Source organism: Mugil cephalus, chromosome 14 (genome assembly GCF_022458985.1).
Source record: "Mugil cephalus isolate CIBA_MC_2020 chromosome 14, CIBA_Mcephalus_1.1, whole genome shotgun sequence".
Taxonomy (NCBI): Eukaryota; Metazoa; Chordata; class Actinopteri; order Mugiliformes; family Mugilidae; genus Mugil; species Mugil cephalus.
In genome coordinates, this window is record NC_061783.1 from 22916932 (window position 1) to 22943043 (window position 26112).

The 26112-nt window shown below is 38.5% G+C and overlaps 2 protein-coding genes and 1 long non-coding RNA gene across 7 annotated transcripts; 2 read left to right on the top strand and 1 right to left on the bottom strand.

Annotated features, from left to right (window-relative positions):
- The first annotated feature begins 339 nt into the window (after window positions 1-339).
- On the top strand, window positions 340-17562 carry LOC125019556 (non-homologous end joining factor IFFO1-like). 5 transcript variants are annotated; one of them, XM_047604390.1, is made up of 10 exons: window positions 340-650; window positions 882-1996; window positions 8279-8339; window positions 9243-9338; window positions 11490-11630; window positions 12587-12774; window positions 13460-13574; window positions 13806-13901; window positions 15739-15869; window positions 15989-17562. In XM_047604390.1, the coding sequence occupies exons 2-10, from the start codon at window positions 999-1001 to the stop codon at window positions 16161-16163; spliced, it is 2001 nt and encodes a 666-aa protein (XP_047460346.1). In that variant the 5' UTR covers window positions 340-650; window positions 882-998; the 3' UTR covers window positions 16164-17562. The 5 variants fall into 5 exon arrangements, with proteins under 5 accessions (XP_047460346.1, XP_047460344.1, XP_047460347.1 ...); XM_047604388.1 differs by having other exon boundaries at window positions 345-650; window positions 13457-13574; XM_047604391.1 differs by having other exon boundaries at window positions 345-650; window positions 13457-13574; window positions 16013-17562.
- Window positions 14041-20280, bottom strand: LOC125019558. Its single transcript, XR_007114091.1, has 4 exons — window positions 20206-20280; window positions 15969-16159; window positions 14667-14815; window positions 14041-14123 (listed from the first exon to the last, which is right to left on the bottom strand). It is a non-coding gene; the product is annotated as an uncharacterized LOC125019558 (long non-coding RNA).
- Window positions 19662-26071, top strand: LOC125019557 (vesicle-associated membrane protein 1-like). The gene is made up of 5 exons (XM_047604394.1): window positions 19662-19915; window positions 21564-21681; window positions 22289-22447; window positions 24819-24870; window positions 24949-26071. Coding segments are annotated over exons 1-5 (348 nt in total). The 5' UTR covers window positions 19662-19913; the 3' UTR covers window positions 24966-26071.
- Window positions 26072-26112: the final 41 nt, after the last annotated feature.

Here is a 26112-nt window from a genome sequence, read left to right on the forward strand (position 1 = left end):
ATACAACTACGTTAAAATAGGTTGACCAGACGTCTCCGTTTTCTGGGGACAGTTTTGAACGACCTGTTCCCCGGCTAAAGTTGTCCACGATTCTGTCCTCTATTTTAACGTGTTTTTGAATTACAAAAAGGGTTACGCATGTTGCGTGCAGACTACAGTTATTACGGTAGCCGGTCGCAGTTCAAATGTGAATAAATACGTCAGAATAAATTAAAACAGTTTCTTCATTTCATCTGGATAACTTTTTTTTTTATTATTTTTATCTCCGAGCTATAAATGTCCCTGGATTTAATTTCAGAAATATGCTCACTTTTCTTTAAAATGAGACCTATACATGCGGGATTTTCTTTTGTTTCTGAAACTCGACTAAGTGGGATTCAGATTTTAACGATGCTATTTAAATACATCCAATAACAAATTATTATTTTTCCCATATTTTCGCACTTTTCAGATATGTGCGCCTCTACTATGATTATTACCGTAGCTTGATGTGGTAGGTGCCCCTCTTTCAGTGCCATTACGGTAAGAACAGCCGCAGTCATTCTCTCCTGTTTATTCCTGAGCTCTGCAGCAACGCAGCTCCGCACAGATTTCAACCTTTTTTTTTTATACCTGCAACCAACGCTACTATTTGCTGCTCGGATTTCCAGGTACGTTGCTCAATGCATGTCAAAGTAAAGCATGTTTCTGCGGCGCTTCTAACGTTTAAATAAGGCATGTTTTTCTGATCCTAAGAAATTAGTGCTGCGTAAAACTCATCTAATTCTGCTGCATAATCCAGATGTGCAATTATTACGTTGTGTTGTGTGATTCTGCCATTAAGCCCTTAAAGCATCCTGCTAAAACGCATCGTCTGCCCTTTTTTTTTTTTTTTTTTTTAGCGCACAGGTCCTGTGCGTTAAAAGAAAGAAGCAGCCGGGCCTGACTCTGCTCCAGGATAATATTCAGATTTTTACACGTCATTACCTGCGGAACTGAAAACCTAGACGCCTGGGTTCATGCCGGATTTCGAGCACTTCAGATTTTCCTATTCGAGCATGAATCCGGTCCTGGGGGAGAGCGGCTTCCTCGCCCCGCAGCAGCAGCATCATCAGCATCAGCACCACCACCACCACCACCAGATGACGGGCCAGACCGACTCCGCCATCCCGGAACCGGGCTACTTCCTCGGTGACCACGGCGGATTCGGAGCCGATGGGCTGTCCGGATTGGACCTGGGCTCGCTGCCCCCGTCGGGCCTCGCCTACCTGCACCGGGTTCCCCCCGCGGCCACGGCGCTGCGCAACGACCTGGGCTCCAACATCAGCGTGCTGAAGACCCTGAACCTGCGCTTCCGCTGCTTCTTGGCCAAAGTGCACGAGTTGGAGCGAAGGAACAAGGTTCTGGAGAAGCAGCTGCAGCAGGCGTTAGAGGAGAACAGCGGGGACGGACACCAGAAGCCCCTGACCAAAGACATGGGGGTCCAGACCGGATTCATCGGGCCGATCATACCCACCAGACCGGGCCTCATCCCCCTGCAGAACGCCAACAACTCTGCCTACCTGCCCGGGGGCCTCCTCTCCCCCACCCTGAACCCCCCTCCTCTCTTTGACAACAAGCACCTGGATTCAAACTCCAACCCGACCACCAGCCCGGCTCTGAGCCCCATCGACCCGTCCAGAACCATCACCACCATCACCAACAACATCAACGAGAGGTACACGTCCCACGCGGGGACAAACACCAACGGCACGTCGCCCCAACCTCCTCCTCCACCTCCTCCTCCTCCTCCTCCTCCTCCTGCTGCTCCTCCACGGTTCCTCCCGGGCACCATCTGGTCCTTCAACCACACCCGCCGGTTCGGCGCCGGGAGGGAGACGTACGCGACGGGACCTGGGGTCTCGTGGACCCACCCGGACGGCGTCGGGGTCCAGATCGACACCATCACCCCGGAGATCAGGGCCCTGTACAACGTTCTGGCCAAGGTGAAGAGGGAGAGGGACGAATACAAGAGAAGGTAGGAGTTATTTAAACATGGTGCATGAATGGAGGTGGATGTGTTTTCTTTAGTGTTGCAGGAAATCTACCACAAAGTATTGATTAGCCTCCTAACAGGAAGTGACACTAATAATGAATCTTCCTGCTTCATTAACCCTCCTGTTATTTATCCGTAGAGTCAATTTCACTTCATTCACTGTTTAACTTCTTACTTCTTAATGACTTTTCACGACTAAACTCATGGAACGTTGTGTTTCTGTGAAAGGAATCGTTTTGTGGAACAATCTGAACAAAGAATCCAAATCAAAATGTGCATTTAAAAGAACAATTAAAGCCACTAAGGAAACATAATGAAACATCAGTGTTTTGTTTTGTTTGTATCTTGGGAACTAAAATTAAACATGACTGTCAGTGTTGGGAAACCGCTGTTTTATTCTATTTCATTTCATTATTATCATTATTTTGCTTTTTTAATTTAAGTTCCTTGTAAATTAATTTTTTGGGGCTAAAGGAGCCGTTTATTTAAGATTATTCTTCTTTCTGTTCCCTTGCAGGCAAATTATTTTGTCCAAGAGTCATAAGATAAGAAAAACGTGTGAACGAGACGTAAGAATAAAAATAAAATAAGAATGAGGTAGTTATCAATGAATGAAATAAAATAATAATAATAAATAATGATTTAATGGGAACACAGACACTGACTCCTACATCATATATGTTCTTATTCTAGTGATAATAGATAATTAATACCAAATGTCATAGAGAACAAGAGTATAAACATATTTCTTTCTGGTTTAAGGTCAGTCAGTGATTTCATGATGATCTAGGTGGAGATTTTATTTAAATAACTCACATAAACTTGGGAACAACTTTTCTAACATGGATCATTTTTTTTTAGGTTTAAATTGTTTGAGTCTAATTGATGCGGATGATAAAAAGTGTTATTAAACAGAAGGAAACAGGAGGGTTAATCAGTTTGTTAGCATTTGTTTGGATGAAGTGGACTGATGTTGTTCCAGATGTTAAACCACACATGGACGTGGAAACAGATTAAAATCATGGATCTGTGACCGTGGAGCCTCCGTTCCACAGCGTTTATTGGCTCTCAGCGTTTTATCGACCCTGAAAAGCTGAAACCTGATCCTGAGGCCGGTCAGGATGATGAGATCTGTTTATCTGAGCAGTTTATGTGCAGGACGCCGAGCGTCTGTTGGGTCAGCGAGGGCAGGAAATCTACAGATCAATGGAAACATTTGACTTCTCTCTGTTTTAAAGACGACAGAAAAACAAGAAGCTGACGTAGCTCGTCCCTTTTAAACGTTCTGGTCTAAGATCTGTCTCCAGGAAACTTCTCTTCTTTTAAAGGGCTCAGTGTTTGTTGTTGTTGTTGTTGTTTGTCTGAAGCCTTGGACCTGAGTGGACTTTATGGATTCTGTTTAAATCATCTCCTACTTCCACCTCAGGGATTTTTCTTCTGCAGTTTTTGGCAGCTGCAGCACAAACCTGCCTCCATTAAGACAGAAGAAGAAGAAGAAGTGTTAATAAAACAGGGATGTGGTCTCCACTGCAGAATGTACATTTATGAATAGTGTTTGGATCCCAGGCGTTAAAGATATCTGTCTATCAGGCAGTAAGAATATGTCCAATAATTAGGTAATTAGAGTAAAAATACTTATTGCACAGCAGGAAATTATTGCACATGTTGAGTCCAGAGTCCAATAAATATATAATCTCCTGGATTCTGTTGTAAATACTTGAGTATTGTGGTTGTTTGTGTTTCCTGTGAGACGTCATGTGATATTTAGATGCAGTGATGCAGCTCATCTTCATCCTGTAACACAACGTTTGCTGTGTTTTCCTAAAAAAAGGCCTGAGTGCGTTGGTTTGTTGTTGAGCTGAGACAGGACGTCCAGAAAAACACGTCACTGCTCCTCAGTGTTCAGGTTTAAACCAGGTTCATTTCAGGCTGTGAGACATAAGTTCATTTATTTCTACTCGTTTAGTTGTGAGGTTGGTAAGAAGGACGACTCTGAATACTACATTACCCATGAGCCTTAGCTATCGTTACTGTCGAGTTGATTTGAGGTCAAGAAATCTATTTTTTTTTCTGATTCAAATTTGAAATATCCAATAACAGTTAATAAAGTACATATAAAAATAGGTTTATTTCCTTCCTTTTCTGTAACTCTGAGAAAATGTCTGAAGGTTGATTTTTTTTGTTTTTTTTCTTAAATTAGCATGTTAATGATCGGGTTGTTTTCCTTTCATTAACTTAAAACTCTACGTGACTAAATTACAAATAATAAACTCACTCTCCACCTGCACTGTTTATGTAACGAGAACATTTACACTTATTATTATTATTATTATTATTATAATATCCTTAGGACTGGAGGATGTTTGATGAACCATTTATCTGTATCTCAGGAAATTAATTGTTTTTTCATTTTCATAATTTTATTCTGTGCTTAGTTATTTAAGCTCAGTAAATAGTTCTTATGCCCTTAAATATATTTACTTTATTACTGACTTTATTATAGTTTATTGTGTATTTATTTTTTTATCTCAGGTAGTGAAGCTGATTTCCTTTTTTTCTTTTTTTCTTTTTTTTGTTTTTTTTCCTTTTTTTTCCCTTTTTTCTTCTTTTTTTCTTTTTCTTTTTTTTCCTTTTTTTTTCTTTCTTTTTTTTCTCTGAAGCTGATTTCCTGAAAGGATTCAGTTCAGATATTTCGCTTTCTAAACAACTTTTCCTTGAAACTAAAACTACATCCACAATATTTTACCTCTAGTTTCACATCTAGTTGCATTTTGCCAAACTTTTAGGAAAATACTTCCCATCAGTTCTCGATCCCATCGAGTTGTTTTAGTTTTTGCAGTTTTTACTCTTTGACTCTAATATGAGGATGTGTTTCCTGCTGTTCCTAATAAACTGGCAGGAGTTTAACTAAAGGAAACTGTCCTGCAGACATGAGTCATCTTCACCAACAGAGTAAATGTTCATCTGAGGGGAGGAAAACGTCTGGGGAGACGTTGTTGTCGCCCTCCTCCTCCTCCTCCTCCTCCTCCTCCTCCTCTTCCTCCTCCTCCTCCTCCTCCCTCCTCCTCCTCCCCCTCCTCCTCCTTCTCCTCCTCTTCCTCCCCCTCCTCCTCCTCCTCCTCTTCCTCCTCCTCCTCCTCCTCCTCCTCCTCCTCTTCCTCCTCCTCCTCCTCCTCCTCCTCCTCCTCCTCTTCTTCCTCCTCCTCCTCCTCCTCCTCTTGGTACCTGCAATGCAGCACTGGCCTGTGACCACCAGCAGTGATGTCACCCACTCTGCCTCCCCTCTCCATTTTAATCTCACCCTCCTCCCTCCCCTCCTCCTCCTCCCTCCTCCCACCTCCTCCTCCTCTTCCCTCCCCCATCCACCTCCTCTGTCTGAGTCTCTCTCTGCTTGTGCCTCCCTCTTTATTCCATCCTCCTCTCTTCTCTTCTCTTCTCTTCTGCAGCGTCATCCTGTTTGTTCGCTCAGACACTTGATCAGTTTAGGATGAAGTGAATCTGGAGGTCGTGTCGACACCTTGAGCCGTTAAAATGTTTTTATTGGGAAGCAAACGACGGGTTCAGTGCAGATATAATAAATCCTTTAGTTTTCACACATGTGTGTGTGTAGAACAAATTCAGTGTAGGAACTAAGATTATAGGTAAATCTGACTAAGTGCTAAAGAGCAGTAATGTTGTAAATAATAGACATGAGGTAGATTTCACCTGATCTCAACAAAACATAGTAACGTGCAACAATACTTTTATTTTAAACAATAAAACGTGTCACAAAAACAAAAAAAGGTCCAATATTAGCAATTCCTTCAACAAATGTCTCCTTAGTAAAATAAATAATGGAGCTGCTTCCTGCATCACTGACGACCGTGAGAGAGGGATTCAAATAATGTCACTTCTTTAGAGGATAAAAACTATATTAAAAAAAACATGTTTGTGACCAAGTAAATCCCTTAGAGAACGACCACTAAGCGATATTTATTCGTAAATAACAGTTCCCAGACTCGCTATCAAAGAATAAACCTGCGTAGTTAAAGTAAAACTACCTGTGACCTACAATGACGTCAGTAAACAGATTTAAACACTGGGTTTAATAAACAATATATTAAAGTATGATCTTTACTTTATACAACAAAGCTTCAACGGCTTTTTACTAGAGGATCATCTTCTTATTTAGAAAAGTGGATCAGTTGTGATAAATGCAGCTAAATAAAAGATGCTAACGCTAAGAGCTTTACTGAGAAGTAACATTAACCATAAAATACTGTAGCATTAAAAGGACGACGAGGAATAATCACAAATATTCAGTTTATTGTTTTATTGTTATTTATTGTTGGAGCTGAAATAGTTACTGTCGACAAAACAACAACATCCACAAACTCATCTTATCCCTCCAGAACGTGACTAAAGAAGTAACTTAAGGTTTGACTTCATCAATAAATACAGTATAAATTATTATTATCTGACACTAAACACCAGGTTTCTGTGTCTGGATTCGTTGTTTCTTCTAATGCAGCGAAACATTTACTTCTTTTTTCTTTTTCAGATTATCTGTAAAAATATAAAACATATCTCTGACCCACATGTAGTCGCTGTTAAAGCCTCTGATTCAGACCAACGCTGATAATCTCCATGTTCACTGTGACGTTCATGTCTCTGTTGTTTCAGCTTTAAATGTCATGAGCTGAATCAGCTGTGACGCTGAATAAACCGTCCTCCTGCAGAGACACGTGATAAGACTCATAAACAGACGGAAGCTTCAAGGACGTCGTCTCTGTCCCTCTGTCCCATCTCTGTGTCTCTGTCCCATCTCAGTGTCTCTGTCCCATCTCAGTGTCTCTGTCCCATCTCAGCGTCTCTGTCCCTCAGTTACATCTCAGCGTCTCTGTCCCATCTCAGTGTCTCTGTCCCTCTGTCCCATCTCAGCATCTCTGTCCCATCTCAGTGTCTCTGTCCCTCAGTTACATCTCAGCGTCTCTGTCCCATCTCAGTGTCTCTGTCCCATCTCAGCGTCTCTGTCCCTCTGTCCCATCTCAGCATCTCTGTCCCATCTCAGTGTCTCTGTCCCTCAGTTACATCTCAGCGTCTCTGTCCCATCTCAGTGTCTCTGTCCCTCAGTTACATCTCAGCGTCTCTGTCCCATCCCAGCGTCTCTGTCCCATCTCAGCGTCTCTGTCCCATCTCAGTGTCTCTGTCCCTCTGTCCCATCCCAGCGTCTCTGTCCCATCTCAGCGTCTCTGTCCCATCTCTGTGTCTCTGTCCCATCTCTGTGTCTCTGTCCCATCTCAGCGTCTCTGTCCCATCTCAGTGTCTCTGTCCCTCTGTCCCATCCCAGCGTCTCTGTCCCATCTCAGTGTCTCTGTCCCTCAGTTACATCTCTGTGTCTCTGTCCCATCTCAGCGTCTCTGTCCCTCAGTTACATCTCAGTGTCTCTGTCCCATCTCAGTGTCTCCGTCTGTTCTCTCATTAGAACAAAACTAATTTGATCTCATTTTAATCAGAAATATATGAATAATTCTGATCAGAGATTAAATAAACAAACAGAAAACAAGGAGAATTTCCTCATCGTGGGATGAATGAATCTCATCTTAAATAAGAGAGAAAGAGGAGGAGAAAAGAGATAAAAGAAGAATAAGAAGGAGATAAAAGTAGTAGAGTAAGGAGGAGATAAAAGGAGGAACAGATTAAAGTGAAGAAGGTAGATGGAGGAAAAGGAGGAGAATAAAAAAGAGTAAAAAGAAGAAGCAGATTGAGATAAATGGAGGAGAAGAAGAAAGAAGAGGAGGAAAATGAGAAAAGGAGAAGAAAATAGATATAAGGAGGAGGAAGAGGAGGAATTGGAGGAAAATTGGGAGGATAAAACAAGATAAAACTATGAATAGAATAAGGAGGAGGAGAAGAAATGAGTAAGAAGATGCAATTTAAGGAAGGAGATGTAAATTTTAAGGAAGGAGATGTAGAATAAGGAGGAGAGAAGGAATAGGAGGAACATTAGGAGGAGAAAAAGATAAAATGAGGAGAACAAGAAGAAGGTAAATGGAGGAAAAGGAGAACGAGGAGGAAATGAGTGTGATGTGATGGAGGTTCATTCAGATTATTAGAGGATTATTAGTGTTACATGTATATTATTATATCTGATCCTGTTTAACGTTAATGGTTTCTCATTATTTACCTGTAGGTGGGAGGAGGAGTACACGGCTGCAGGTTTACATGTATATTATTATATCTGATCCTGTCTAATGTTAATAGTTTCTCATTATTTACCTGTAGGTGGGAGGAGGAGTACACGGCCAGGATGGAGCTGCAGGAGAAGGTGTCAGAGCTGGAGGAGGTGAAAGATTTTACTTTGGTTTGTAGAGACTGAGCTTCACACGGATTCAAACAGATTAATGAGATGAACCCGCTGTGTTGTGTTGTGTTGTGTTGTGTTGCGTTGTGTTATGTTGTGTTGTGTTGTGTTGTGTTGTGTTGTGTTGTGTTGTGTTATGTTGTGTTGTGTTGTGTTGTGTTGTGTTGTGTTGCGTTGTGTTGTGTTGTGTTGTGTTGTGTTGTGTTGTGTTGCGTTGCGTTGCGTTGCGTTGCGTTGCGTTATGTTGTGTTGTGTTGTGTTGTGTTGTGTTGTGTTGTGTTGTGTTGCGTTGTGTTGTGTTGCGTTGCGTTGCGTTGTGTTATGTTGTGTTGTGTTGTGTTGTGTTGCGTTGTGTTGTGTTTTGTTGCGTTGTGTTGTTGTGTTGTGTTGCGTTGTGTTGTGTTTTGTTGCGTTGTGTTGTGTTGTGTTATGTTGTGTTGTGTTGTGTTGCATTGTGTTGTTATGTTGTGTTGTGTTGCGTTGTGTTGTGTTTTGTTGCGTTGTGTTGTGTTGTGTTTTGTTGCGTTGTGTTGTGTTGTGTTGTGTTATGTTGTGTTGTGTTGTGTTGTGTTTTGTTGCGTTGCATTGTGTTTTGTTGCATTGTGTTATGTTGTGTTGTGTTGTGTTGTGTTGTGTTGTGTTGTGTTGTGTTGTGTTGTGTTGCATTGCATTGTGTTGTGTTGTGTTGTGTTGTGTTGTGTTGTGTTGTTGTTGTGTTGTGTTGTGTTGTGTTGTGTTGTGTTGTGTTGCGTTGCATTTTGTTGCATTGTGTTTTGTTGCGTTGTGTTGTGTTGCGTTGTGTTGTGTTGTGTTGTGTTGCGTTGTGTTGTGTTGTGTTGTGTTGTATTGTATTTTGTTGCGTTGTGTTGTTGTTGTGTGGACCAGGAGCTCCAGGAGAGCGAGCTTTGCCAGGACGAGTTGTCTCTGAGGGTGAAGCAGCTGAAGGCTGAGCTGGTTCTCTTCAAAGGACTCGTCAGTAACGTGAGTTTATTTATTATTTACATCATTATATCCAGACTGGACTCTGGTTCTATGGTTCTATGGTTCTATGACCTCAGACCACAGGCGGACGGAGCCAAAGCTTGTAGAACAGCGCCGCTCAGTGGCCGGAGGCGTCATAGCAGATATTAACTCCAACTCCAGTGACTGTCGTTTTCTACTGTCAGCAACAATTTTTAGTTTTTAACATTGTAACTCCGACGACTGACATTAGCTTAACGTTAGCATCATAATTTACGACGTACACACATATCGACTTTTCATCTCTGTCCTGGTTTTATGGTTTTATGGTTTTATTATGAAGCCGTAAATTTATTATTTCTATAGACGACAGTGACCCTTCATCTCTGGTGAGGCCACGCCCCCTCATGCCTGTAAACAAAGGAGAAGTTGCTGCGTTGTGTGTGTCGTTCTTTGAACCATTTAAAAGATAAGACTATGAGGTTTGATTTTCTCTGCTCCCCTCAGGAGAGAGGAACAAAAACCAAAGAAATTAATGGCTTCATAATAAAACCATAAACCAGGTGGACGGAGATGAAAAGACAAGGACCCTGATGTGTATATGTGCAGCAAACGCTTATAGCTATGATGCTAACGTTAGCTAATGTCAGTGATCGCAGTTATAATGTTAAAAATTCAACATTCATGTTATAAAGTCAAAGTAGTGAATGTTTGTACTGAACTGAAATAACAGCAGGTTACGACAGAGTTACGTTACTGTTCTTTTTTTAATGAAAGCGTTAATGTTGATTAAGCTTCGTTCTTTATTTATGTCACGATTCATTACTTCAACATCATGGAATCATTATGAACTGATGACAGATTCATTCATTACCCAGAGATTCAGTGAGTGATAGAGTAAAATATAACGAGTTCACCCACTTTCCAGCCGACAAATTCTTGTTCCCACCCAAATTGGGGCGTGGCCTAATTTGCCTAATTTGCTGCTGCCATCTATAGGTCATAAGCTCCACCCCCTCCATGTTGGTGGGTAAGACTTGGGCCGAAACACTAAAATACGTGTCAAATAATTTTTTTTTCAAGGATGGTTTCAGTCATTTCAGGTAATTAATATGATGTAAAAACATTTTTTAAAAATGAGTTCAGTGTATAATCCAACGTTTCTAGTTTCTCGTGACGCGATTTCACTTTTAAACAAATTATAATTTCCATTTTCATAAGTTTAAGTATAAAGTTTTTCATAAATATATTCTTAGGAAGAATAAATGCTGCCATCAGCTGTTTAGTTCTGCGTCTGATATTTCTTACTGAAACATTGCGCCCCCTAGTGGAGGAATGAGGAGCAGCAGTTACCTTTTATTGAATAATTACAGTTTATTTTTACTGCTTCTATTTATTTCTGCACTTTGAAAACTCATCCCACTGAACTAAACCTCGTCCTGATTTAAATACTTGATTTTCATCCATTTAAATCTAATTTCACACGTTTCTGTATCTGATATTTATGCTGAAATATGAACAATCGCTCTGAGAATCCACCTAAATAAGAAAAACAGAACAAAAATGTCACTGGAACAACTGTAATTGTTATACTTGTTTTAATTTAATCTTTATTTTCATTTGTCTCTATTTAGATAAATGTTTGGGACTTATGTTTTATTTCTTAAAAACAATTCACTATCACACTGAATTTATTATTACTGAAAATATTAGATTATTATTCTAAATATACAAAACCTCTTTATTTAGTATTTTATTGGTTTAAATACATCAATATTACTCTACTAGAACATGTTACTATACTATTATGGCTAAATGATATAAATACCTGGTTTACCTCTATTTCCTGCTCTTTATTGATTTTTTATTTACTTCCAGACTAAATATTAACCCACAGACAAACATACACATGAACTTTTTGTGTTGTTTAAACCTCAGTTTCTTTATTTGAGAGGAATAATTCACATTAAAGACATTTTGACAGCGTGAATGTGAGTTATCAGGACGGTTCGTTTTCATCAGGAGACTCTTTATCAGATGTTTATGGTTTTTCAGAATCAATAAATCGTCGTTTACACAAGAGAAGAATAAAAACCTGCTACATTTAATCAGGCTCATGTTTGTGTCTTTTAAGAAATAATCACGGTCTGATATTTTTCCGTCCTCCCTCAGAACCGGTCTGAGCTGGACACTAAGATCCAGGAGAAGGCCATGAAGGTGGACATGGACATCTGCCGCCGCATCGACATCACCGCCCGTCTCTGCGACGTCGCCCAGCAGAGGAACTGTGAGGACATGAGCCACATCTTCCAGGTACGTCTGCAGCCACGAGGACGAGGGACGGGGACGGGGACGGGGACAAGACAAGAATGACAAGACAAACAAGAGGACAAACCAAGACAAACGAGGGGACGAGAGGACAAGGAGACAAGGGTTGAGGGGACTAAGGGATGAGGAAGTGAGGGCACAAACCAAGACAAAGACAAGAGAAACCAAGACAAAGATATGACAAAGATGACAAGGAGACAAGAGGACAAGGAGACAAGAGGACAAACCGAGAGAAAGACAAAGACCAACGAGGGGACAAGGAGACAAGGGAAGAGGGGACTAAGGGATGAGGAACTGAGGGCACAAACCAAGACAAAGACAAGAGGTCAAAGACAAAGATAAGACAAACAATGAGGACAAGCCAAGAGAAACCAAGACAAAAATATGACAAAGACAAGACAAAGACGACAAGACACACAAGAGGACAAGGAGACAAGGGGACAAACCGAGAGAAAGACAAAGACCAACGAGGGGGCAAGGAGACAAGGGATGAGGAGACAAGAGGACAAACCAAGAAAAACGAGGTGACGAGGACAAAGACAAGGGTTGAGGGGGCTAAGGGATGAGGAAGTGAGGGCACAAACCAAGACAAAGACAAGAGGACAATGAGACAAGACAAAGATGAGACAAACAATGAGGACAAGCCAAGAGAAACCAAGACAAAAATATGACAAAGACGACAAGACACACAAGAGGACAAGGAGACAAGGAGACAAGAGGACAAACCGAGAGAAAGACAAAGACCAATGAGGGGACAAGGAGACAAGGGATGAGAAGACAAGAGGACAAACCAAGAAAAAGACGATCTGATTCTTTGATTCTGTTTTCTCATTAAATGATTAATAGATAAAAAAATAAACGATATTTAATTGCGATTAATCTGATTAAAACGATCGTTTAACGTAAACGATCGTTTAACGTAAACGAACCCTTTAAACCAGCAGGTGCCGACTCCGCCCTCCACCCTGAGCCGCCGGACCAGGAAGCACAGCGGCCAATCACAGAAGAGCGGCGACGGGGACGAAGCCAGCGTGTCGGAGGGCGAGGGGGGCGGAGCCAGAGACGAGGACTCGTGCAGCACATCGGCCAATCAGATCAACGAGCAGATGCAGCGGGTCCTCAACCAGCTGTAGGTGTTTCAGGATCTTTATCGCTTCGTTCGGCTCATTTTAAAACACGATACAGCAACAATAACAATAATGGAAGAACAGAAACGATAAACAGGGATTTATTTAAAAAGAGAAAACGGATTTTAACTTTAAATGATCTTGGAGAAAGTTTAAGGACGTGAGGATCCTGGGATGTTAAACTAAAACATGATGACGTGGATAGTTATGAATTGATTATTTAGAAACGGGGAAAGTGTTTTAGTTAATGAACCAAATATAAATAAATGTGGAGTTTGTTGATTTGATCAATATTAAGTTTGTGAAACAGGTTTAATGAATGAGAAGAGTTGGTTCCAGTTTAGTTTGAGTATCAGCTTTATATCAGAATAACTGGTAAAAGAATAAATCATTCAATAATAAAGATTTAATGAGGTTTTCTTATTTAAGATTTAACACGTTTTTACAGTTATTCCAATATTTTTGATTTAATCAATGAGTTGATTTGACATGAAACATTATCAATCAACAGGAATCAAATAAAATGAAGTTTGATTGTTAGTTGATTTTGAACCATTTTGCTTTTTTCCTGACAGTGAATGTGTTTTATGAGAATAAAACAAACAGGTGTCGTGTGATAACACTGATATATTTGTATTTATATTTATATGTGAGGAACGTTTGTGTGTATTTGTGTGTGTACAGCAGGGAGTGTGAGTTTGAGGACGACTGTGACAGTTTGGCCTGGGAGGAGACGGAGGAGACTCTGCTGCTGTGGGAGGATTTTCCTGGATATTCACTGGGGGTGGAAACACAAGTCGAGGTACAAAACACAACAAAGCTAATAGAAGCTAACAGATGCTAACGGCTCTGGCGTTTTATTTTTACTTAATAAAAGCCACTAATTAAAACTACTTAAACTATTTAAAACAATTCATAGTTTGGTATCAGTCCATCTTTAAATTTCCCTAATAAAATAACCTGGATGTTGGATTTTAACGTTTTAGCGTTTAATGACTCAGATAAACTGAAGCTGTTTCCTGTGTGCGTTCAGCTGCAGGATGAATCCATCGAGACCGTGATCAAAGACACAGAGAGTCTGTTCAAGACCAGAGAGAAGGAATATCAGGAAACCATCGACCAGATAGAGGTGAGCACACAAACATTTAACATTTAACACTTAACACTTAACATTTAACATTTAACACTTAACATTTAACATTTAACACTTAACTACATTAAATCTAACGAGTGGTTTAGTGAAACACGTTCAGATCCTAGTGTAGTTTCACTGGAGCAACTTTATTTTAGTTATACAAACAAAAATCCATCCTGGGTGTTTTCCTGTTGTAGCCGACTCCAAAACTTTTACCTGAAAGACATAAGACGTTTTTGTTTTTTGTTTTTTTGTATCCCACGTATTAGACAAGAATAGATACATCCACATATTATTTCCTCAAGTTAATTTCCTCTGTTTTCTCGAGATCTTAATGGTTATCTAGCAAACATTAAAGTACTTTACAGTACGGTTATTATTATTGTTATTACTACTGTATTAATGTTAAGGCCGTCCATCAGTCAGCATGACAGAACTATTTTCAATTAACTTTGTTTTCTCGAGATAATTAACTCAAAATCTGGAGAAAACAGAGGAACTAGTTGTCACAGGAAAACATAAAAGAATAACACGTGAACACATGGCAGCTTAGGGTTTCCATAAATATATACAAAATATTTTTTCCTTAAAAAATATATCACATTTCAAAGAATGCACAAAAATAAAAACAACGCTCTGAAAAATAGAGGAAGATAGAAATATACATTCTGTATGTACAGTGTGGAATGGAAATTAAAATATAATAGCTAAGGTTATAAAATGTGGGTAGTTTGTGCACGATAAGAAAAAAAATACAACCTTCGGTCATTTTATTGAGTCCATTGATTGTTAACCATGTGGCAGAGCGCCACCTACTGGGCTGCAAACAAATCAGTTCTGCATCTGTGGGCGACGAGGCTGCAATGCAGCTTCCCTCCACCTGGTGGCAGTGAGTCAGTTCTTTAACGCTGCGATAAACATCAGCAAAAGTTTAATGGGCGACAGTAAAATAGAAGGTTAATGCATGTTAAAAAAAAAGAAAGAAGGATTTAAGTTTTAAGAAGAGTTTATAAGGCAATAATATCATTAGCACTTTATTTATATTTATTTACAGTTAATTTATTTAATTTGAAACTTTTATTTATTTTTACTGTATTTATTTTATTGCCACAAATTTTTATCAAAATTTCTCTTTAGTTTTGGGCTTGGACAGTTATGAAACTGATTATTGTCGATAAATAAGTTATTTAGAAACGGGGAAAGTGTTTTATTTAATGAACCAAATACAAATAAATGTGGAGTTTGTTGATTTGATCAATATTCATTTTTGCCAAGTTTGTGAAACAGGTTTAATGAATGAGAAGAGTTGGTTCCAGTTTAGTTTGAGTATCAGCTTTATATCAGAATAACTGGTAAAACAATAAATCATTGAATAATAAAGATGTAGTGAGGTTTTCTTATTTAACAGAGAACTAATTTTTCCAGTTATTGCAATATTTTTGATTTAATCAATGAGTTGATTTGACATGAAACATTATCAATCAACAGGAATCAAATAAAATGAAGTTAGTTTGATTGTTAGTCAATTTTGAACCATTTTGCTTTTTTTCCTCATTTACAACTTTCCTACACAAATTTTTATCAAAAATTCTCTTTAGTTTTTTTTTTTTTTTTTTTTTTAGATGTATCAAACTCTGAAACATTATATTTGTTCTTAATTTGTTATAATTGCTAACGTGTCCAATGCTGCTGTGTGTGCAGGTTTACATACCCAGTATAATTAAATGAGATAATAACTATAAGAGGACGTGATTTAGTTATTGATTACAAATCAAACCAAGACTCAGATCATTTAAAATGAAAGTGTTAATGTTTGTTCCCCCTTCATCAGCTGGAACTGGCCACGGCCAAGAGCGACATGAACCGACACCTGCACGAGTACATGGAGATGTGCTCCATGAAGAGAGGCCTGGACGTCCAGATGGAGACATGCAGGAGACTCATCACCCAGACGGGAGACAGGTAACGTCCACCCCTCTCCACCCCCCCCTCCACCCCATCTCCACCCCCCCTCTCCACCCCATCTCCACCCCCCCACCCACCCACAAACACAACACTAACCTTCATCTCCATGTGTTTAGCTCTGAGTCTCCGTCCTCTTCCAGGAAGTCCAGCTCCCTCGTCCCTCTGACCGTGGACGAGTCTGACGGGGACGAGAAGGAGAAGAAGTCGTCTCCTCCTGTCGACTCTGAGGGCGGAGATTCCTGCTGCGACATCAACGCTGCCATTCCTCCTCTGTCCTGGAGGAAACCCTGACACATACAAATCCACACAGACGCACCGAGGTTTAAGTCTTCCATGAATCATTTAAGTCTTAAATGTGGTCACGTCTCTGAAGATCAAACTAAATTCTACTGTTGTAGTTTTTCTTGAGAGACGACATGAACACTATGTGTGAAACTAAGGAGGAAACGCACAAAGAAAACGGTTTGCACATTATTTACTTATGAAACCTTTATTTTTATTACGTCCAGTTGTTTGCACATTTAAAAACGTTAATTAATGAACCTATAAAAGTCCAACTTGCCTTAAACTGAGATCAAACATTTAATAGTTTATTGAGAGAAAGTGAATGAGTCAAAAATAAACTTTAAACGACACAATTATCGATCAAATGAACATTATTGAACTACAATGGACTGTAGATTCTGATTCTGCTTAGTGAAATATCATTTTATGGGTAATTTAGATTAAAAATAAAAAATAACAACAGATAAAGTGGAACAACATCTAACTTTATACTAATCTATTTTATTTCACCTGCCAGATTTAAAGAAATTTTGCTGTAAGATACTTTTGTCTCATATCGATGAGTAAAGTTAAGCCCTTTAATCTTTAGTGACATTATTTGCTAAAATACGTGGGGACGAGAACCTGAATATTTATTTTTTTAGCTAAAGAGGAATAAACACGACGAGCCAGCCTCCACGTTTAGTGGAAGTCAATAGATCCAGAGAGCATTTTATTTTAGAGAAGTAAAAAGCTATTTTATTTGTGTAAATTGTACAGTTTGTAAAGACTAAACTCTGTATGTAATGTACATAATAATAGTGATGTTAACCTGCTGCTTCAAGCTTCACATCCTACGATGTGAATTTAGCTGTAATTAATGCAGTTTAACCTTTTATTCGTTTATTTGTTAGTCGCGCTGTAGCACATGAAGAAATAAGAGCAAACACATCTGCAGAAACGAAACTTTAAACCGAATTCACGTACAAATGTTTGATCAAACTTGATTTTAAATCCATCTGCTTGTTAATAACCTGCTGAGTTCATCACAGAAACACTGACAACGTTAAAGGAACATTTTCACTTTTAGTCCTGAGCTCATTTCATTTCAGACTAAAATAACTCAAGAACATTTTTATTTACGCTTTCTCGGTTTTAGAAATGGACTAAAAGCTGAAAATTGTTCCTTTAATGTCAAATCAGATGCAAACATCCCAGACTGCTTCAATATTTATCCTGAACCACGACAACCTGAGGAGAGAGGACGGAAGTGTGGATCAAATTAAAGACGATTAATGAAGAATTAAAATGAAACGGAAGAATGAAGACGACACTGGAGGAACAAAAAAAAGTGTTTGTGTACGAGATGAATGTCTGAAAAATGTTATGATGCAAAATATTGACTGAATAAAAGATGGTGAAAGACGAACTGTTCACTGGATTTAACACACACACGTATATATTTACAAAATACAATAAGCTTCTGTTTCATGAAGAGGTGAAGGATGACATCACTAGAAAGTACAAATTTAACATTTTAAACAATATAAAATATTTAAATTTGATGGAACTGAGTCACATCCAGCAGCCACTGATTTATTTATGTTATTAAGAATTATTTCAGACCTTTATCGATCACCAAAGACTAGAAAGACTCGTCTGAATTAAGTCTTAGTTTAGGTTTCAGTTATTGTTTAGTTTTTTCTTATTAGCTATAATATTAAAAATCAGATTATTTACTAAATCCAGCTAAACCCTGGTTTAAGCAACACATTCAATTGCATTACTTTTCTTTTAGTTTTTATTTATTATTTAAAAGTAGTTATACATTCACTCAATACTTCTACATTTTACCAAATTACAGACGTGGATATTCACATTTTTAAAACGTCAATAACTTGGTAGTGAATGGTGACTCGTCTGAGACTAGAAAACTAAAATTTAGGACAAATTACAGATATTTTAAATATACTTTGACCAATAACATTGAGCCACAACACAAGAGATGGATAATTCAATCTAAACCCACTGTATTGTTTCACTACTATAAAATATATACAAAACAAACACCCATGTTAGCATGAAGTCCTGCAGGCCTCACCTCCATTTCCACCATTTAATTAAAATAAAAACCTGAAACCAGCCTGATTATTAAACCACAGTTAAATAGAAACATCCTAACATTAAAGTAAAGTCATAAAATACTCGCATAAAAAACCGGAATCCATAAAAATACGACGAACAAATAGATGTATAATCCGAGGGAAAAAAATACTAAAACTCAACTTTACACGACCAAAACTAAATATCATCACACTGTAACACAACCATACATACAAATTAATTACCAATATAAGTTTAAAATGAGAATAAATCTTAATTTTAGATATTTTAAACCCGTTTTTCTCTGTAGCGTTAGCTAAAAAAATGGTAGCTCTTAGCTAATCATTTAAACCGTTGCTTCTACATCAACCTTTAGCTGTTTATTTTGTTTAGCTGTTAACTACTTAATCGGTGGGTTTAAGTTGACTTTTCAGTGTTTGTTTTAGCGTCCTTTACTTTAATTGAATAATTTTTAACCTTATAACTTTTTACCCTTCACTTTTTGTTAGCTTAAACCGTGACCACTTCCGTTTGTTAGCCAAACTGACGCAAGCTAACCGAAGCTATTTTCACTCAGGTCATGGTATATCCAAAAAAACAAAAAGTTTAAGAAGGACATTACGATTCAAGAGGGGCAACTGAACTTGTACAACTCGACGTTTCTTAAACGTTTTGTTTTTAACATTTTCAAGTACTATTTTATTTTCTCGTAAACGCAGCCGGCGGCCATTTTGCACGTTTGAATCCTGAGTCCCTACTCTACTCCGTGACTCTGCTCTACCTCCACGAGTTACACAGAAATGTTGCATTACACACTGTCCTTATTTTTTATTTTATTTTATTTTATTTTATTTTATTTTATTTTATTTTATTTTATTTGCGACCCACAGAGACCTTTTCACGGAGCGGTTAACATTGCAACCCGTGATCATGATGTCACTTCCTGTTCTATAGCGTTGATTAACTAACACCAAATTAAATTATTATTAGAAAATTTATAATTTCAGCATAAATCGATATAATATTAACAACGTATAATTATAGAAACCCTCTTTTGAAAATAAAAAAATATATATATTTGACGTGTATTTTAGTGTTTCATTTTAGTCCCATCCACTAAAATGAGGGGGCGGAGCCTATACTGACCTATAGTGCAGCCTCCGGCCACCAGGGGCTCTATCTTTATACAGTCTATGGTTTAAACTACATTATTTATTATGTTTAGCTAACTTTTCAGTCCATTTATTTTATTTTATTTTCAGATAACTACTTAATCCAACACATACTAAGGTTTAGCTTATTTTGTCTGTTAATCAATGTACATCCACATGCTGATGTCATTTAAGGAAACCTCCTAGCTTATCTCAATAATACTCATTCCCGGTATTAAAGCCGTGGCCTGGACAAGAGTGGGTGTGATTAGGGGGCAGGGTTTGTGTGTGACGCACTTCATTCATTTATTTATTTATTTATTTATTGTTCTGTTCAGCTGCTTCTGCTGTTTGGAGTAAAAGAAAAAGTGAAAGGAGATCTCTACCAGAGGAGAAAACTAAAGTCATCCTCCTTCATTTATATTCAGCTTGGATCTCTCTTCCTCTCTCCTCCTCTTCCTCCCTCCTCCTCCTTCCTCACCCTTCCTCTCTCTCAGATTATCTCCATCGTTCTGCCGCTGACATGTGAGTATCCAACATCCCTTCATTCATTTCTGATTCAATATAAACCTCTAAATATTTCTTTTTATTATTATTATGTCTGTGTTGTGTTAAAATGAATCGTAATTAAAGAACATGTTATTAAACCTTCAGCTCTGGGCAGATCCAGCACATTTAATATTAATGTTATTCTAAATTTTAATCTTTTTATTCTGACCAGTTTTTTTGCTTGTGATCAGTTTGTTGTAAATTTCTTGGGAGCTGCAGCAGTTTGACTCTGCAGAAATACGACCGTGACTCACCGGCTGACTCACCTCCAATAAACCCCATCCATCAACACCAAGTCTCCTCCAACACTTCAACTCTTACTCCAGCAAACAGACGAAGACTTTATTCAGCCCAGTCTGCAAAAAAAAAAAAAAAAAAAAAACAACTTCTGATTAATATAGCACAAAAAAATGGACGTTTTCTTATTTATTTATCTTTTTTAGAAAAGAAGAATGAGATTTGATGTAAAGTATTGTTTGTGGTGGGGGAAGGGAGGCAGAGTATTATAGCGTGCATGTTGATCTCCATCCATCCGTCATCCATCCATCATCCATCCATCATCCATCCGTCCGTCTGCTGCTGCTGCACTAATCTTTCTCCATTTTGCCGAAACAAACCTCGTCTATTTGAGCTCTGGGAGGTTTAACTAAAAACACATTTTGCTCTGATTTATTCCCGTTGACTTGGGTGAGACACGTTTACAAGTTTAGAATCAATACGACGTGTTTCTGCTTCCATAAACTCACAGATTTCAAACCGACGCTGCATCCAGTAAAAATCTGTGCCACTTATTTAATACCTTAAACGCAGCAGTCGTACCTACTGGCCAGATAATTAGTTTAGCGCAGGGCTGTGATGTTAGGATGCATAACTAGTGTACCTAATGTTTTGGCAAGTGTGTTTCTTCATCGTACGAGTCAATAAGCTGTAAAAAGAACAAATAATTCATCCTGGAATTAACTCAAAGTAGCAGGAAAAGTTCCTGACTCGTGTTTTCTACAGATATGAGTCAGAAAACCATGAATTGAATCCAAAGCAGAGAGTTTACAACAACATTAAGCTTCACAGACGTGAAGGTGATGAAACGTGCGACTTTTCTTCCTCCATTCGCTCAAAATAACGTCTTAAATCTGCTTCTAGGCGTCGTTTATCTCGTGATTTCTGACTAAACGTCTCATTCTGACGTTCTCAGGAACTTTGGAGAACGTGTAAATGAATTAAAGTTGAATTAATGAGCTGTGATTAGCTCACGGTGGCTAAACGTTAGCTTCACGTAGCTGCAGAGTCATGACTCAGCAAAACGTCTCACAAGAGGAAAACTATGTTATTATGTGAAACTGTTTAAATGTTTCTTTAGATCATGTTGTTTTGTTTTTTTAATCTGACACTACAATTAAAAAAAAACATTAATATCAATGTTGCTACTAATCCACTTTACATTTATATTATTGAAATATTTAACACTGACATATAAAGAGTTAAAGTTCATAAAATGATCTAATTGTTGGTATTTATGATTAATACTGACGTGGATTAAAACATTTATTTAAAAACAAATGTTCTATTTTTAATTTTTAGCGTGTTTTTTGAAGAAACGTCCTTTGCTTTTTATTTGTACCTGCAGGTCGACTCCAGACGCTGGTGCTCCCGGGGCCAACGAGGGCGAAGGGGGGCCCCCGGCTCCGGCCCCGAACCTGACCAGCAACAGGCGGCTCCAGCAAACCCAGGCCCAGGTGGACGAGGTCAGAACCAGCAGGACTTCACTCATTAAACTATGGAGTAGAACAGAGAACAGAGTCAATAACAACACAAACGAGATGAAGAGAAACTAACACAGAGAAACTAACATCATCAGCATAATGTACAATGTGTAGTATTGACTGATGCTGCTGGTCTCTTCAATCTGTTTTAACATATATATATATTTAAATATATTTTTTTACATTTCTTTTTATATTATATTTATATTTTATTTTTTCCAATTCTCCCTTATTAAAAACTTTTGCACTATTTTGAAAATACGGAACAAAGAGAAGCTCATTATAAACTGTATAATGACAGTAGAGGGAATCTTTTCTATTCTATTCTATTTTATTCATTTCTATTCTAATCTATTCTACATTTCACAGTACAAATAAAATAAAAATAAAAGTACAAGTTCAATACAGTTCAGACAAAACCATCAAAGAATAAAACCCAGATAAAAGTACATTAACTTGATTTGCAGTAACAGAGAAGAACTGAGAGACTGGAGGACGTCTCTGTCTCCGTCTCTGTCTCCGTCTCCGTCTCCGTCCCATCACTGTATAACTGAGTCCGGTTCCTCTGGTCCGTCTCCGTCCCTCTCAGGTGGTGGACATCATGCGCGTGAACGTGGACAAAGTCCTGGAGAGAGACCAGAAGCTGTCGGAGTTGGACGACCGAGCCGACGCGCTTCAGGCGGGAGCCTCACAGTTCGAGAGCAGCGCCGCCAAACTCAAGAACAAGTACTGGTGGAAAAACTGCAAGGTGAGAAAGAGCCTGGTCCTGGTCCCTGGTCCTGGTCCCTGGTCCCTGGTCCTGGTCCTGGTTCCTGGTCCCTGGTCCTGGTCCTGGTCCTGGTTCCTGGTCCCTGGTCCTGGTCCTGGTCCCTGGGTCCCTGGGTCCCTGGGTCCCTGGTCCTGGTCCTGGTCCCTGGTCCCTGGTCCCTGGTCCTTAGTCATGGTCCCTGGTCCCTGGTACTGGTACTGGTCCTGGTCCTGGTCCTTAGTCCCTGGTTCCTGGTCCTTAGTCATGGTCCCTGGTCCCTGGTCCTGGTCCTTGGTCCCTGGTCCCTGGTCCCTGGTCCCTGGTACTGGTACTGGTCCTGGGTCCTTGTTCCTGGTCCCTGGGTCCTGGAACCTGGTTCCTGGTTCCTGGTTCCTGGTCCCTGGTCCTGGTACCTGGTCCCTGGGTCCTGGTCCTGGTTCCTGGTTCCTGGTTCCTGGTCCTGGTCCAGGTCCCTGAGTGATTGAGATATGTTTAATTAGCTTCATATTCTAGTTTCTCTCTAACATTTGGTTTGAAGAACAAATATTATTTCTGTGTCTCCATTAAATTAGAATTAAATATGAAACAGAAGGATGATGTTAATCACATATTTAAAGTCATGTTGACTCAGAGATAAATAAAAGGAGGATTAAAGATTAAAGGTGTCACACGTCCTCGTGTTTCACGTTAGAAACTCGTTTCTATTTGTGGACGAGAAATAAAAATCTGCTTCTGGATTCTTTAAAATTTAGTTTCATTCTGAAAAACAACCAAAGTGTTCAACTAAATACTGACGAGTAACTTTTAACTTTTAACTTATTTTTATTAATCTCTTTACATTCAGCAAAAGAAAAACTATTAACAATAAGTTAATAACATTTAGATGTGACTGAGTTACAGTCAGTGTGTTTTACGCTGCAAACTTAACAAATTAAAAAGATTTTTATTATATTTCATGTTCATTTATCACTTTTTATTCACATTTTATGACAAATCAGCTTTTAAAAAGGTAAAAAAAAAATAACATCCAATAATGATCCCAACACGAGACTGAATTAATATTTTACATAATAATAATAACAAAAATTGTTATATTATTATAAAAATATAACTATTAGATAAATTAATCCAAACGACCTCATGTCAAAGACAACTTATTTGAGGAATATGTGAAAGATTAAATGATAAAGATAAAAATTTACAAAGATATTGAAATAAAACCACTGGGTTCATGTTTTATGTCAGAGAATCAATCACTTCATGAGAAAAAAATGAAATAATGTGGAGAATAAAGTCGACATTTTGACCTTTTTGGTCTAGTATTATTATTATTATTATTATTATTATTATTATTATTATTATTATTATTATTTAGTCTCTACCAGTGATTCTCAGACCCCTGGTGGTCATCGATGTAACTGCAACGTGTTTGTGAAAACAAAATATCTTTTAAAAACGATCATGTGACATTTTTTTTTCTCTAATTACATCTGTTTAAAAGAGTAATTTACTGAAAACCTAAACACTTGAAAAGAAAAGACACTCCGACTATAATAACATGTGGCTTCATGTTATGACCAGGAAATAGGTCAGAGAGGATTTCCAGGTCTTTTCTCTCTGCGCCTCTAACGGAAAATCTGAAATAAATAAACCGACCTCCTCTCATTTATTTATTTCTCACGTTTGATTCCCCTGAGTCTCCATATTTACCCTCGTCCTCGTCCTCGTGCTTTAATGTCTGAACGTCATCCGTCGAAGCTCCGCCTCCCACATCCCAGCTCGTCCAATCAGAGCAGAGACGGAGGAGGATTAAGGTTTGATTGACGGGGAGAAATCTGCATCTGGATTAAAGAGAAGGATTAAAGAACCAGCTGTGACCCGTGACGCAACACACACACACATGTATTATTATTATAAAAGTATTAAATATAAAACCTTCACAGATCCTCAAACCTCAAACAGGAAACAGCCGCCGCTTCCTCTCGTTTCCATGACGACACTTTCATTTAAATTAATGGGATTAAACGTTTTCTCCCTTTTTAAAAATCTTCTTTTTATTTTTTCTGCAGTAGTTTATGTTAATCAGGGTCAGAGGTCAGGATGAACGTTTTGACCTCAGAGCTGGAAAAAAATGAATGTTCAGGTGGAAAGAAAGAAACAGGAGGAAGAGGAGGAGAAGGAGGAGGAAAGGGATGAAGAAGGAGATGGAGGAAAAAGATGGAGGAAGAGGAAAAGAATAGGGAGAAAAAGGAGGAGGAGGAGGTCAGAAATGCTGAAATGAAGGAGGAGAAGCAGAGACTGGGTCCTCAGTGGTCATAATGTTATGGCAGGGAGGTCTGAGCTAACCAGACGTTGTGTTGTTGTGTTGCAGATGATGATCATGATGGCGATTATCGGCATCATATTCGTCGGCGTCATCGTCCGTGAGTTTGTCTTTTTTTTTCTCTTATTTTACAAACGACGTCACTTTTATCTCATTTATTCTTCATATTTTCTTCCAGTTTATTTCTTCTACTGAGCCGAGCTTCACTCCAGGACCAGTCTGCACCAACAAACGCCTCCTCCTGCTCCTCCTCAGCGACGCCTCCTCAGAAACCTCCTGTTTTACTTTATCTTTTCCCCGGAAACATCCGTGCACCAGGCAGGTTTCTAGAGTTTCTAGAGTTTCCAGAGTTTCCAGAGTTTCTCTTCGTGGGTTAACAAACATTTCTGATGATAACAAACACGTTATTAGTTTATTAAATGAACTAAAATGAGTTAAAGGGACCAGAACTGGACGACTGTTCCTCTAATAAATCAGTTTGATAATCCAGGAGATCATCACGGGAACAATAATCATATTATTATAAAACAATAATAATAATCAGTTCCCAGCTGAGACGATTTTCATCGACTTTCACAAATAAAATTGTAGATGAGGCTTCCAGGCTACAAACGACACACAACTTCTGTCTTGACTCCATGAGGACGTCCAACTGCAAACACAACAAACAACAAAACACAACAAAAAGGAGAAAGTTACAAAAAAAAGCTGCAGTTCCTCTTACGTCCACTAGAGGCTGACTCCGAAAGTGAGTCAGTCTCCATTGACGTCCATGTTAAAAAAAATAACCATGTTTACACTTTTAGAGTTAATTTCTCCACCTTTACAAACCTGTTATTTCAGATGAATTATAATTATTTTGTGTTATTTAATCGACACGCTCAGATTTTAATTCGTAGTCTCATCATTTTAGATTTGTGTCAATTTAATAAACGGCAAAATATTTGGGTTTAAAATCAGAATATTCCAAATAAATAAATCCATAATAAATGGAAGTAAAGGGTTAAACAGAGTTTGTGTGTCTGTATCATCTCAAGCTAAATGATATTAACGAGGTTTTAATCTGACACATTTTTGTGTTTATTTTCATCATGTTTTGACCCGTTTGTGTTTTTATTTTTTATTCCTCTGTATGTGAATGAATCTCTAACGAGTGGAAACTCTTGTAGATATTATAATTAATTAACGGGGAAAATAAAATTACCACGTTTATGTGCGTTTCACGAGCGTTTTGAGGAAACCGGGGTCAGAGATCGTGGATGTTTGTTTGACGTTGTCAAATAAATTCAGTGTTTGCGGCAGCGACTGTGTCGGGATTTATTTCCATTTGTTTTTATTTAAA